The sequence below is a fragment of the Lutjanus erythropterus genome, chromosome 21 (genome assembly GCF_056507025.1).
Source record: "Lutjanus erythropterus isolate fLutEry1 chromosome 21, fLutEry1.hap2, whole genome shotgun sequence".
Lineage (NCBI taxonomy): Eukaryota > Metazoa > Chordata > Actinopteri > Lutjaniformes > Lutjanidae > Lutjanus > Lutjanus erythropterus.
The window spans coordinates 13614576-13628173 of NC_139337.1; the positions used below are offsets into that span (position 1 = coordinate 13614576).

General features: G+C 39.4%; 1 protein-coding gene across 3 annotated transcripts in view; it reads left to right on the forward strand.

Moving 5' to 3' along the window:
* The window catches only part of ctnnd2a (catenin (cadherin-associated protein), delta 2a), a 328733-nt gene that overhangs the window by 268001 nt on the left and 47134 nt on the right, over positions 1 to 13598 (forward strand). For all 3 annotated transcript variants that reach the window (XM_084746984.1, XM_084746983.1, XM_084746985.1), the window contains 2 exons: positions 4033 to 4215; positions 10760 to 10933. In XM_084746984.1, the coding sequence (XP_084603110.1) occupies positions 4033 to 4215; positions 10760 to 10933 (357 nt within the window). The remainder of the gene's footprint in view (positions 1 to 4032; positions 4216 to 10759; positions 10934 to 13598) is intronic.

Sequence of the window (13598 nt, forward strand, 5' to 3'; positions counted from 1 at the left end):
AGTGGTTACTGTTGAAGTATCGATGCACATTTGCCACATGCCTTTTCTTGATCTTTTTTTTTTGCACAGCTGCTTTGAGCAGACTACCCCCTTCTCACGCCATCTACCTATTGGCCTGATTAGTTGGCAGACTGATCTGTCTGATCATTAAAGTGGAATAGACAAGTTTTTTGTTTTAACTTAGAAATATTAAGTCAATATAAATTGCACAGTATAATGACATCATCTGCATCTGCACCAAAACGCAAATTTTCCCGTGAAAATAACATCCAACACCAAACCCTGATGTAGTTACTTGTTTGTATGACATAATAACATTATTCAAACTGTTATTACTATGTAGTGCACATTATAACATCAGCTTATGTCTGTTCAGTGTATCTCTTCAGTGAACATCCTAATTTCTTTTCTCATATTTTCAAAGTGGCATTGATTATTTCTTCACGGAGAAAGGTCTTAACTAGGAATTGGTGTTCTGTCAAAGTGTGTTTCCCTGCTTGTTTCCTGTAGTGGTACACTCTGTGTTTGAGGGGTGGGTTATAGTGAGGCACAGCAGAGTAAGGGAAGGGAAGCAGATTTCAACACAACACCTGTTGTCAGCAGCTGAACAATATTACCACCTGGAAACACTAATAATTCCACTTCAAAAAAATTCACCGTAGAGAAAGATCACAAGGAGCCAACAGCATATTATTTACATCTAATGACTCCACTTTACCACAACTTTGTGCAGATTTATTTTTTTTAAAAATGTGTTTTCGAAATCGGTCTCCTAAAGCAACAAAGCAGAAATAATAAACTGAAGTTGTTCAAGTAACATTATAGCTGATTATCTACCAGTTCACATACCCATACACTTGTATAATCAATTCCATCTCTGTTAGTGCTCTTGCGAAAATGTCCACTCACTATCACCCTCACTCTCATTCTTCAGGACATGCGTTTTGATCATCAAGACAGTCTCAGCTCTCTCCTCTTTGCCTTTCATGTTCACAGATCCAGACAGAAATGCACAAGATCAGAGGAATATTCACTATACATAATGTGACAATTATGTTTTATAGTCGATTGTTCCATTAAACACAGTCTACAGATTACTGCTATTATGCTGCAAGGAATTGCACGGATGTGAGCAAGTTTTAGAGACACTTAAATCGGTTTCTCAGTATGTACTCTACTGACACACAGAACCAATTAACTTAACAGATACAGTAATTTAAAATGACGGTGCAAGACCTAATAGACTAAGCACATCATTGTACATACACGACCGATATTGTACTGACATTTCATAGATTATATGATGTTGATGTTTAACAGCTTGCATTAAATGTAGTTGCCTCTGCAGAGGGTTTTTTACTGCAAGTCCATTAATGTATGTAGTGTAGTTTCCCAGAAGACTGCTGGGGATGAGCAGATTCTAAAAGCACAGTGTGGAAAGAAGCCCAAGGTCATACAGACAAAACCTTCCAACGACAGAAGTGGCTTTGGCCTTTTATTAGTTTGTCTCTGGGTGATTCTTATGCAGTTTTATGGGTGACTCGATTTTTATTTAATATTTATTAATATGTGGTCACTTATAGTAGTTACTTTTCAAAAGCAAAGAAACAGGGGTATCAAACAACTTTATAGCTACTGTATATTCCTCCCACCACACCCTAGCCCAAAAACTCAGCATCCAAACAAAAAATGTTCATAATAAAGGAGCAACTATAAGCTAAAAAAGTTGTATAAAAAGTAAATCAAAACAGAATACAAGGATTTGTAAAAACTTTTCAACCAGTTGAATACAGTGCAAAGGCAAGATATTTAATGTCCAAACTGATTAACGTTTTTTTTTTTTGTAAATATACACTCACTTTTAATTTGATGCTTGCAACATGTTTCGGGCTTGTTTGACATGGTAATGCATCACCTCTTCATTTAACAACACTCACTAAGTGTTTTGGAACACTGAGGACAATAATTGCTGTTTGGAAGTGAAATTCTTCCTCATTCTTTCTTGATTTGCGACTTCAGGTGCTCAGCAGTCCAAGGTCTCCGTTGTCATACCTTGTGCTTCATAATGCATCACACATTTTCAATGGGAAACAGGTCTGGACTACAGGCAGGCCGGTGTAGTACCCAAAGTCTTTTGCTACAAAGCCATGTGGTTGTAACACGTGCAGAATGTGCTGCCTCCTTAAAGTACTTTTCTTGAATAATTGTCTGTCCATATTTCTGGTGATATATATGTTAAAATTGTCCAAACGATCATCATCAGCCCGTCCATCAGTGATTGGCGATATCGTCGTCCCCATTCCCACCTCCTCCAGTCCTCTCGGGTCTCAGCTGGGAGATGTGCGCAAGCAGCAAATTCACTGTGTTACGCACAATTCATATGTTCACTGCATCCAACAGACAAAATAAACCTACATGTTCTCACACTTATTTTCCATTTTAAACAGAGAAACACAACCATACACCTTCTGAATTCAGGTTTCTCTCTTTTATCAAACTAAGATGACCTTAATTGGCTCATTAACTCCTTGGAAAACACACTTAGTTCAAGTTCGATAGAAAAACGTAAAACTCACCAAAACTGTCTTTGTTAGTCTGTCCACTGTTTCAATAATCACCAGCTCTGGTTTGGTCAAAATAAATCCTTAATTCACCACGTGAAAAGAACGCACAGGGTCTGACTGCAGGCTGTTTTCCTCTCAGTCTTCACCCAGCTCAGAGCACTCGTGGTCGGCTGAGTGGTTGTGTGCTGCACCGCTGGATGAGTGCGCGGTGCAGAGGCTGTCACTCTGCAGACTATTACGTTAGCAAAATAAAATGACAAATATCGCTGTAACAATCAGACAAAAAAAAGCAATCGGCGATGGATTCATATATATTTGACCAGTTGCCCAACCCTAATATTTAATTCCAGTTCCTTCTCCCTTACTGGTGATTACCTTGATTTACTGATATCTAGATTCTTCTTCGAGAATGAGATAAATGTGACTTAATGTGTTATTTCTATTTGTTCTATTAGATACACTTACTATACAAGCCAGGGGTGTATCTCCTTCACAGTTTTATTTTATCCTTTGTTTCTTTTATAAGGTAACTTGTCATTTGTAAGTATTAAATCTGTTTTAGGACTGCTGTTCAGTAACTGACCCCAGCCTCTGACCACCCTGTGGGGACTATAAGCCACGTAATCATTTTAAAAGCAAAGTCAAGAGTCCTTTTATTCCCTAAACCATGCAGCCGGAAAGAACATGCACTGAATAATGTGAAATAACAGATCGAAATATGAAATGTCAAAGTGAATTGTAAATAAAATGTAACTTCTCCTTTTCTGTTCTATAATAGCATGTGAATAGAATTTCAGACATGACTGCAGCTCGCTGGAGTGAGACATTGTTTTGTTTGTTGCATCTCTTGAGGCTGTTCAATTACACTCCTTAGTTGTTTTTGCGTAAACCAACGGTCAGACAGAGAGAAGATTGATGATTTGTCTTTGTTAATTTCCACTCTGTTGACTCCCCTTTCTCAGTGATACTAAACACACGCATGCAAGTACACACACTCCGACACCATGCACTGTAAGGATTAGTTTGATCTTGCACATACACACTCACACGGTCCTCGGCTGGCGGGTTTGCCTCTAAACTTGGTGTTTAATGGGGTGTGATACAATATATTGGGCTTGTCATTTTTCCTCATTTACCTGAGTTTCTTCTAATCTCATTTCAAAGTCGGAGCTAACAAAATACAGAAGCGTGTTACCTATGAGATTATCTTTCTGCTTTCCTTTCTGTCTCTCACTCTCTCCATCTGTCTGGCTCGTGGGTGGGGGTGGAAGGGCGATAGAGTAAAAGTGTGAGAGTGGGCGGTTTTTATTAGCACGCTTTGACTTTGAGTTTGTGCTGTGTTTTTCAAGCGATATGTTTCATTAAATGGCATCAAACACAAATCTCCCAACTCAACTGTCTCACTTTATTCATTTATATCTCGTTTTTTCCCCCCACCCTCATCTCTTCCAACTCTCTTTATCTCCAGACGGTAGAGAACTGTGTTTGCATCCTGAGGAACCTGTCGTACCGCTTGGCTGCCGAGACGTCCCACGGCCAGCAGGGGGGGTTGGAAGAGCTGGACGGCCTGCTATGCGATGCAAACGGCCGCGACGGAGAAAGCTCCGGCTGCTGGGGAAAGAAGAAGAAGAAAAAGAAGGGAGCCGATCAGGTAAGGACAGAGATAACAGGAGATGATGAGGGCAAGGAAATAATGGAGACACAGATGGATGGAGTGGACAGTCAAAAACCTCCCATAGGTGTTCAGTTGAGTTGAGATCAAGTGACTCAAATCATTTGTATACTCAAAACATTGAGTGACCCTCTGTGCCCTGTGTGGACGCATCTGTATTCATTATATTTGTCCATTTATTCAGGTTTTTACTTCCATTCTCCCCTGTCTGCATATATACACATGAAGCGTGAAGAGTAGCAGTAGACAGCTTTTATGATGAAGCAGGAACACAGTGTGAGTGGTTGAGGCAGCCGTGCCTTCAACAGGGACATGTGTGGTAAATAATGGAAAACAGGGATGAAAATCAGATCACAGAGTATTCTGCAAGCTGAGTTGAAAAGCATTGGCCTCTTTTATAATGTATGGGCTCATGAGCCACTCTTTTGCTGTTTTTCATTATATTTTATATATTTGAAACTTTTTAACCTTAACTTTTTGTATCAAAAGCCTCATATTCCCTGTTGTCTACTCATATGTGCTTTTTTTCAAACTGTTGAGGTAGATGTGGCCTTCTCTCCATGGACAAGACCCTGTGTTTTCTAGAAATCAAAAGCACACCTGACCAGCCTCTAAAACTTGCTGCCTGGCTTTACATGGTGAAACATTGATGCAACTAGTTGCAGGTTGCAAATTGCATGACATATAATTTCCATGCCACTTAACAGTTACATGAAAAAAGTAATCAAAGTCTCACGCAACACAATGTAATAGCTTATTTCACTAAAATTAGCTGGTTAGATTTGCCTATTTATTTGTAAGGGTCATGATAACTACATTTGCATCTTTGTATCTTATTTAGTATTGTTTTCTTGTTGTGTCCTTTTTTTGCTGCCACTGGCTGTCGACTGTTTCATAATGGCTGTCCCACAGACAATAGAAAGAGAGCTATCAGTGTTTTAACAAGTATATCAATAAATGTTAATTGTTAAGTGTTATGCTAAAGGAATAAAACACAACCTACTGGCAACTCAAAAGAGAGCAGTGGATAATTTCAGTCTCAATTCAAGGAGCATGTTCCAGTTACCCTCCAGTGAGTACGTTCTCTATTTGATTTAGGTGAGCTAAATAAATAAATAGGTCTTCGTTGCTTAGTATATGTTTGTGTTTTGGATAAATGCTCAGATTCTCATCAAAACCTTATATTAAAGCATAGCTGTAACTAAGCTTGAAGTAACTTGAGTCACCTGCTAACTGCAATGTAAACAAACTTTACCTCACTCATGTTTGATTTGTTGACAAAGTTACCAACCTTGCATCCAAAAGACCCTGTCCTGTTTTATTAATTTGTGATAAGCTGTTGAAATCAATCAGTCAAAATCAGTTGAAAGGATGTTTGGAATCTGGATTGTGTGATGTCATCATCTGAAATGGTATCAGCATTTAGATTGGCTGTTGAATGAAACTAGTTTCACGAAGTTGAGAGTTTTACAGCTGTTGCGGCTGAGTTTCAGACAACTTTCAAGTTTGCTGCATAGGGCTTTACACTATACAACTCAATTACGACTGGGTTTCGCCTTTCTACCAACTAAAATTGCGTGAGTTTCACAGTGTAAAGTCAACCTAGGTTGTGAGCCTGTAGAGCTGTCCAACTGAGACACAAATGCAGCATCCTCAACCTCCAATCTCACTTCACCAGACTGATGTTTGAGACAGAAACCAAACCAGAGCCTCGGGGCTATATCTTTGCTTCATTTCATCCATTATTGGCCATTGGCTCTCCCGGCTAATGCAACACATTGGCTTCAATGTGTCTCTTTCACTCGTCCCAATGGCCATTATGTATCTACTTGAAACACATGACACACATGGACACAGACCATTTGCACAGATAGAGAGAGAAGAGAGAAGTTACATTTAAAAATAACCAAATAAAATGGCCATGGACAGCAGGACTACACACATTGAGGAGAGGACAGTAAGATAGGTAGAGCTGGATGGAGACAGGACCATGAGAGAGAGACAGAGACAGGGAACACATGTAGGGAAGATACCAGGTAAGAGGAAGAAAGATGGACAGAGACTGAGGGAGGAGAGAGACACAAGCAGTTAGACTGTGATGTAGTCTCCTTAATCATTTAATAGAGGTTCAGACAGCAAGGCCAAAGAGCAGCACTGGAGCCTGAACTGGACCTGAACTCTCCTAATGGACTACTGGAACACATACATACCCACACAGGTCTTTTGCTATCAGGAATATTCTACAGATTTTTGCTGTCTCTTTAGAAATTCTTGAAGCAAACAACACAACTTTAGAAACAACACAAGTGAAGTTTTATAGGAGAAATTTGTAATTTATGTCCTGTAATAAATCATAAACCATTGATCATGATATGTCATCAGAGATTAAGGAAAAATATTAAGTTGAAATACTCGCTTCTCTGACAACATTGCTGCAGCTGCAGTTTCCTCCTTTAAAAAAAATCATTTTTGCATGCACAATTGCTATATATTGAAATCTGTAATTTTCACATCGTTGCCCATGAACTATAGCAAAGATGGCAGAGCATCTAGTGTTCTCACTTGATAGATGGATAACAATGGCTGGTGTTCAGCTGTCTGAACAGATATAAGAATGGATGAATTATTTACTTTACTGGCATTATCAAACAAGACAACTTTGCCTGACGGAAACACGAACATTCATCATGATGGATATTGTAGTTTAATAGATATCAAAATGATAATCTTATAAACAGCACTGACAAAGATGTAACTGGCAGTGACATGCACACTCATTACATCCGTTACACAGTGAGCTTGTGAAAGGAAAAATTATTAATTAAACACAACAGAGGCACTGCACCTGAGAGGAGTGTTGTTTGTGAGCCTGCATTGATGTAGACTCACTGTTGGAGAGCTTTATTACCCACTCTTCCATAAGGCTGACTGGTCTGGGACAGCATTCAATGTCGTGGACCCTCCACATGGATGAGTGTTTGGGATTGAGCCTGAGCCCATGAGTATGTCCCAGGTATCTTACATTGCATCCATGCGTCTCTCACTTGCGTTCTTTCCTTGCATCTTAGTCCCACCCACTGAGGATTCACAGAGAGACGCAAGGAAACTAAGCAAGGAGAGAGGAGATGAGGAAATCAGGAACTCTATTGTAAGAGACATGAGGCATCCTTTCCTCTGAAGCATCACATGAAGCAATGTCCATTTGTGCAGCAGCCAGTCACAGCTGGATCAGCTGTCAGTCGGCTTTGGGGGAATCATGAGAAGAAAAATGTTTTGAGTTAATGAAGAGGGTTGTTTGTGGTGATTTGTAGTGATGAGCAGATTAGTTCTGAGTTCGTCTAAATCCTCCTGTACGCATAAATCATCCATCTCACGCCACCTGAACTATTGTTTTTCTCAGATTTAAGGACAAAGCCTTCAGGTGATTTCTTTAATGTGTGTTGTATTAAAGCCCGAGTGTTTTCTTTCATGATTTACATTAACGGTTAGAGAAGCTGCCACAGACGTTTCTCTGTGCACAGCTCCTGTGCCAAGTCTGCAATTGCACACAGCTTCTTTCCTGGGAGAGACACGCTTCCACCCACAATCCATCCACTATTAATCATAAACTTAATTTTTATTACCTGGACGCTTGATCCGCAGATCAACTGAAGTCTGAGCATCACATCCCTGCAATTATCTGAGATTTTCAAGTAGATGGTGAAAAAAGAAATGATTAAATATTAAACTTGGGAGTGGTAGAAGTAGGAAATACAGGTACAGCTTGGAAGAGATGTGCCAGGAGAGGTCAGCACATATATTTAGATTTTCTGTTTTATTTATTGTTCACAACTAGGAGTTTACTTCAAAAAGTATAGTTTTCAAAATTCATTATATTGTTAATTTTATTTTCTACTGTTATGTGCAGTTCAGCAAACAAAAATTAAAATTGTAATATTGAATCACAATACTTGTAGCATCACAATACTTAAGCATTTCAGTACATATCAAATCAATGTAGCTCCCATGATGCCACACTACTTCACAACGTCATCAAACTACGTCTTTGTCATTGTTTTAATGTGAGAGAGAGACCCCTAGCAGCAGGACTTACATATTGTATGTTTAAAAAGACAGTAGAAAAGACAAAGAGACACAAATACATTTGAAAATATTTTATATAGTTAATCTTTAGAGAATTTAAGATACACAAATTAACATGATACATTAATATTTAGTATGTAGGATCTCTCTAGGCAACAGAAAACACTCTACTGTCTCTTGTTGTAGTGCCGCTACACACTTCAAAATATAAGAAGCCTTTGATTTTATGATCAGAGAATCTATGTATAGATAAAAACATGCACACACCCACATGCACACACACCACAGCACCTCTCTCAAGACACACACTAGCCTAGTTTACCTTGAGACAAGGGGAGGAGGGGATGCAGTGGAGCGAAACCGAGAAGGTCGATAGGGAGAGTAGAAACTGAGAACTGGAGTGAGAAAGATGGAAATAGAATAAGAAAATAGGGAGAAGGGGAGGCGAGAAAGAAAGCGCAACAGAAATCAAGAGAGAGGGGGAGAGAAAGAATCAACAGGAGGAAAAAAGGGGGACAAGATGTTAATGACAAGCAGGTGAGAAAAGAGGGGAAAAAATATAAATAAAAGTGGAGATATGGTTGTGGATTCGTGTCTGTGTGAAAGAGGTGTGGCCAAGTCAGGCCAACCAAACTCCCGATACGAAATCTGCATTTGTACCTTGCAGAACACAGGAGTAGCTGGTCTACTGCTCCCTTGATCCGTTAGTTTATTTGTGTCATTGTGTGACTTTGGAGAAATCAAACTATCCCTTTAAAACACCAAAATCACAGAATAACACAAACAAACTAATAGACCGAGGCAGTGGTAGACCAGCAACTCCTGTGTTTTCCCACCTGATTTCACCTACGGAGTTTGGTCTGTTTGGCGAGAGTGATATTTAGCTTATATAACAGCACTTTACAATCATAAAAGGATATTAATGACAAGCAAAAGAGAAAGGAGGGGAAAATGCAAATAAAAGAGGAGAGATGGTTGTGGGTTCATGTCTATGTGAAAGAGGCATGGGCATGTCACTCAACAAAGAGGTTCAGACATCAAGGAGCTCCACTGTAGAGGAAGAGAGGAGGAAGAGGAGGGTGGAGGTAAATGGGAAGAGAGGTGCTGAGCATTAGGTTTACTGCTCAAAGAAAATGTAGGAATGAAACATTCTCTCACAGTCTCTTTTCTCTCTGTCTTTTGCCCTTTCCCACCTCTCCCCTCCATCACTATTCTCCACCTACCTCACAGGTTGACAGGAAGCATTTTGCACGGTGTCTCTTTGCTTTTTTATAGGTCAGGGAGTACAGGGTGGAGATGCACTTTGCTTTCAGACATGCATGCAGTCATTGTGAGACAACATGCACGTACATGAAACAGTGTTCTCTGAGGCAAATTTTAGGTGTGGTGTGGGATTTTTTTTTTACAGCCAAACATTATCATTGTAGTTATTATACACAACTATACAGAATATGTTTTAATGATTTTTTTCATTAAGTATATCAGGACCACCTCACTGTGCTCTGTTTGTGCAGTTTCTGTATGGTTGGAATTATTAGTGTGTCTGTCTCTCCCTCTTTTAAGTTTAATTACCTCATTTTTAATTTTGTGACATGTGTGGTTTAAATGGATGTGTTGCTGCTTTGAGGTAATTTTAATAAGTTTAAAATTAATTTAGTAATAAATATTTGATGAGTGACGTAGCTGTTTGTTATTTGGTATTAGTAAATGGAAATAAACTTGTATAGAGTGATGACAGATGTTATAGAGGCTATTTTTCATGGGTATGAATACAGGTGTGTCAAATTCTGCCTTGCCCTTTGGCATGCTTTTGGCAGTTTGAAAACCACTGGTAAATTTCATCCTAAGATATCATGAACATGGCTGGTGTTTAATAAACAGTGTTTTCTGCTGCTTCAAAAATTCACTGCTTATGTGTGTTTTGCATAACTTACCTCCCCCTGAATATGGGGCTTTAGTTCACCTGCAGCAGTTTAACTTCTCACCTTCCTGCAGTGATGTACAGGTGGGCTCCAAGACCTTTAAACTAAACAAGCGTTTCTCAGGCTGGCATTAATGCTACTACAACAAGTGTTTAACTGGGTAGGAAACAGTGTCAGTTTAATACTGACGCCTCTATATGACCTACATAAGTAAACGAGACCTCCAACGGCTGTTTCTATGTAGTTATTCTTAATGTCTGCCTTGAGGCTAGATACGTTTTCACAGACAAGGTTACAGTGAGTAGTGTTAGCCAGTAAAAAATGAAGAAGGAGAATTTTATTGAGATCATTTTATTTTTGATGTTATATTTTTGCAGTTATTGCAGTAGAAACACTACCACTTTTGTCCACAAGGGCCTCCAAAATGAACACAAAAGTTGAGTGAATGCAGAGAATTTCACTTCAATTTCACAGCTAACATTTAAAAAATGTGCCCTGTTCTGTCTCCTCTTCCACAGTGGGATGGCGTGGGCCCCTTTCCTGACACAGCGGAGCCTCCCAAAGGGGTTCAGATGCTTTGGCACCCCACAATCGTCAAGCCCTACCTCACCCTGCTGTCTGAATGCTCCAATCCTGACACCCTGGAGGGAGCAGCAGGGGCTCTACAGAACCTGGCTGCAGGTAGTTGGAAGGTAATCCCCAAACTCTTTTCTTTCTTCTTTCTTTGCTTGAAGTATCTTTGTCACACATAAATATAGTAGGAGTATAATGATGTTAATATACTGTAAACCACATTCAGTATATGACTGTAATGCTGGTGATGAAGAATCAAAGCTCACGCTGCTCTTGCAATTGCTGTCCTTCAGTTTTACTGTAATGGAGCATCAGGTAAACACTGAAAACTGTAAATGTATTTTTTTGTGCATTTCATTGTCCATTAGTATGAAATGAAGGGATTCATCATTAGCTTGTCCTAACTCAGCTGTGCAGTGCAGGGACACAGTGTACACAAATTATTTGTGCAAATATGAGAAACTTTATTCACACTGAAACTAGGACAAACTACTCTGTGTGTGTGCGTGTGTGTGCGCGCGTGTGTGTGTGTGTACACATAAATGTCAGCATGCAAGTGATTATGTGTGTAGGAGTTCTTTCACGAAACTCTCACAGCATGTTGCCAAGAACTTTTTATAGTAACTCGTGTTTGATTGTGTGAGGGATTTATTAAACCTGACTAAACCCAAATATTCACCGGTACTTACGTGTGTCTCACATGCAGCTACCAACATATGTGAAACTGCTCAGTCTGCAGACAAACGTCTACATTTAAGATCAGTCATGGAAGTGCAACATATAAGCATAATAAGCATCCAGTCTTAAAAGGAGTACAATCACTGACTCCCAGCCTTAAACAAAAAGCCAGAAAAAAGGACTTTTGGTGTTTGATGAGCACTGCTGGATAAACAGTGGATATCTTGGACAGTTGGCATTAAATGTGTGGCTTCACAGAGTATTAGTAACACTGTTTGTGAATATTGCCTTTATTTATAGGTCTCCACCCAGGAGCCGATTTTAAAGGAGAAATGTATAATATATTTATTGTAATAAATCCTAAAATGACAAATAACAATGGGTTGATATCAACAAGGACACTGAAACAGGATTTGTGTGTGCAAACCCTGATCATCTGGTTAAAGTTCAGTTGCATCTTTATTAAAATTCCAAGTCTTAAATGCCACAGTGCAGAAAATAAACAACTCAAAGACACGATCAGTTGGAATAATGTTCTATTTGCTCTCTACGCCATCCTGCTGACTTTGAAATATTTGGAGCACAATCCCATTTTACAACTATTTTATGTGTTCTATAGTATATAATATTGTTCAGTAGCAATGCAATAACTGTAATAATGTAAAGTCTCCAAGCTTGAGCACCCCAGGGAGTAGAGCCATGGTTCAACAGCAGCCGAATGATGGAAGCAGCTAGATGGTAATAATGTATGAGTCATACAGTCATATTGGAGAGTATTGGTGAGGGCGGCTTTAGCCTTGAGGGGAGGTGTATATAAGGGTAAAAGGCAGAAAGCGTGAGGGCGTGACCTTAGGATAACCTTGGAATCAAAAAACTGTCTGGAAATTGTTGGTTGTAAATCAGGGAATGTTGATGGAAATGTTCTTGTGGTTAGAAAATACTCAGTTAAAAGGTTGCATTGCTTTTGCTGTATGTGAAAACTTGAACTGAAGAGGGAGAGACGGACAGGGAAGCACACTGTAGTGGAGAAGGATGTCTCTGTGGTCCCGTAAAAGTGTGTGGGAGGTGTGTGTGTGTGTATCTGGTTTTGGGTTTTGGGTTTGTTAGTATTTTCATTGGTAGTGGAATGGGCAGAGAAACGGAGCAAGAGGGAGATAGAAGAGGAGGCTGTAGAAAGACAAGGGAGAAGGAGGAAATGATGGGGGCAGGTGGCCTTCAGGAAATCACATTTTCTATTTTGGATCCTTACTATGTGTGTGTGTGTGTGAGTGTGAGTGTGTGTGTGCTTTGTTGTATCTTCTCTAACCAAGCTCCCTCTCCTGACTTTGAGAATAGCGCTGCTAACCGTTTCCAAAGAACCTGTGTTGGCGTACTGCTGGCACAGTCTACACTCTATTCACTGAGCTCTTAAGGCATACGATCATTTCCCTCCAAGGTTGAATTATTTCCTAAAATGATTATATGAACTGTAGTTTAGCCTGTTTTGTTTTCTACAAAAAAAGAACAAACAAAAAAAAAAAAACCCTGTGTTTTAACCTTAAAGTGGTAACAGGGAACTTTGATAATGTGTTGATTTTTGAGGCCCCGTCAAACCACAACCACAAAATATAATGTCAAAAATAAAATAATCGAAAGAAAACTCTCTTCCTGTTTCTTTTTTTAGCTGGCTAATGTGCTACTGTAATTTTGCCCGGGAAAATGTAAACACAGGCTCTACTGGTACGTGTGCCGTATATTGTTTTACCTGATTTCAAGAATGGTAGGTGGTAAGCGTTGAGAATAAATATGTAGAAATAGCCTGTGTTTACCCACGGACGCCTCTTAATGACTTCTGGACACCAGTCAACTGCTTTAAGTGATGAATTTCACTGGTTTTCAGTTCACCTCATATGTCTGTATTCATCTAACCCATTTAGAACCTTGTGGGAGGAAGACTTTCTGAGGAAATACGGTCAGACATTTTACATTGAGTTCATAATTCTTCTATTTGCACAAGGCATAATCTTATACAATGTAAAATTATGCACTGTCCCCACTACAACAAGGTTAGTTTATCAAAAATCTTCAACAGTGTCTCTCCTGCATGTATTTACTGTCAGCACTCCC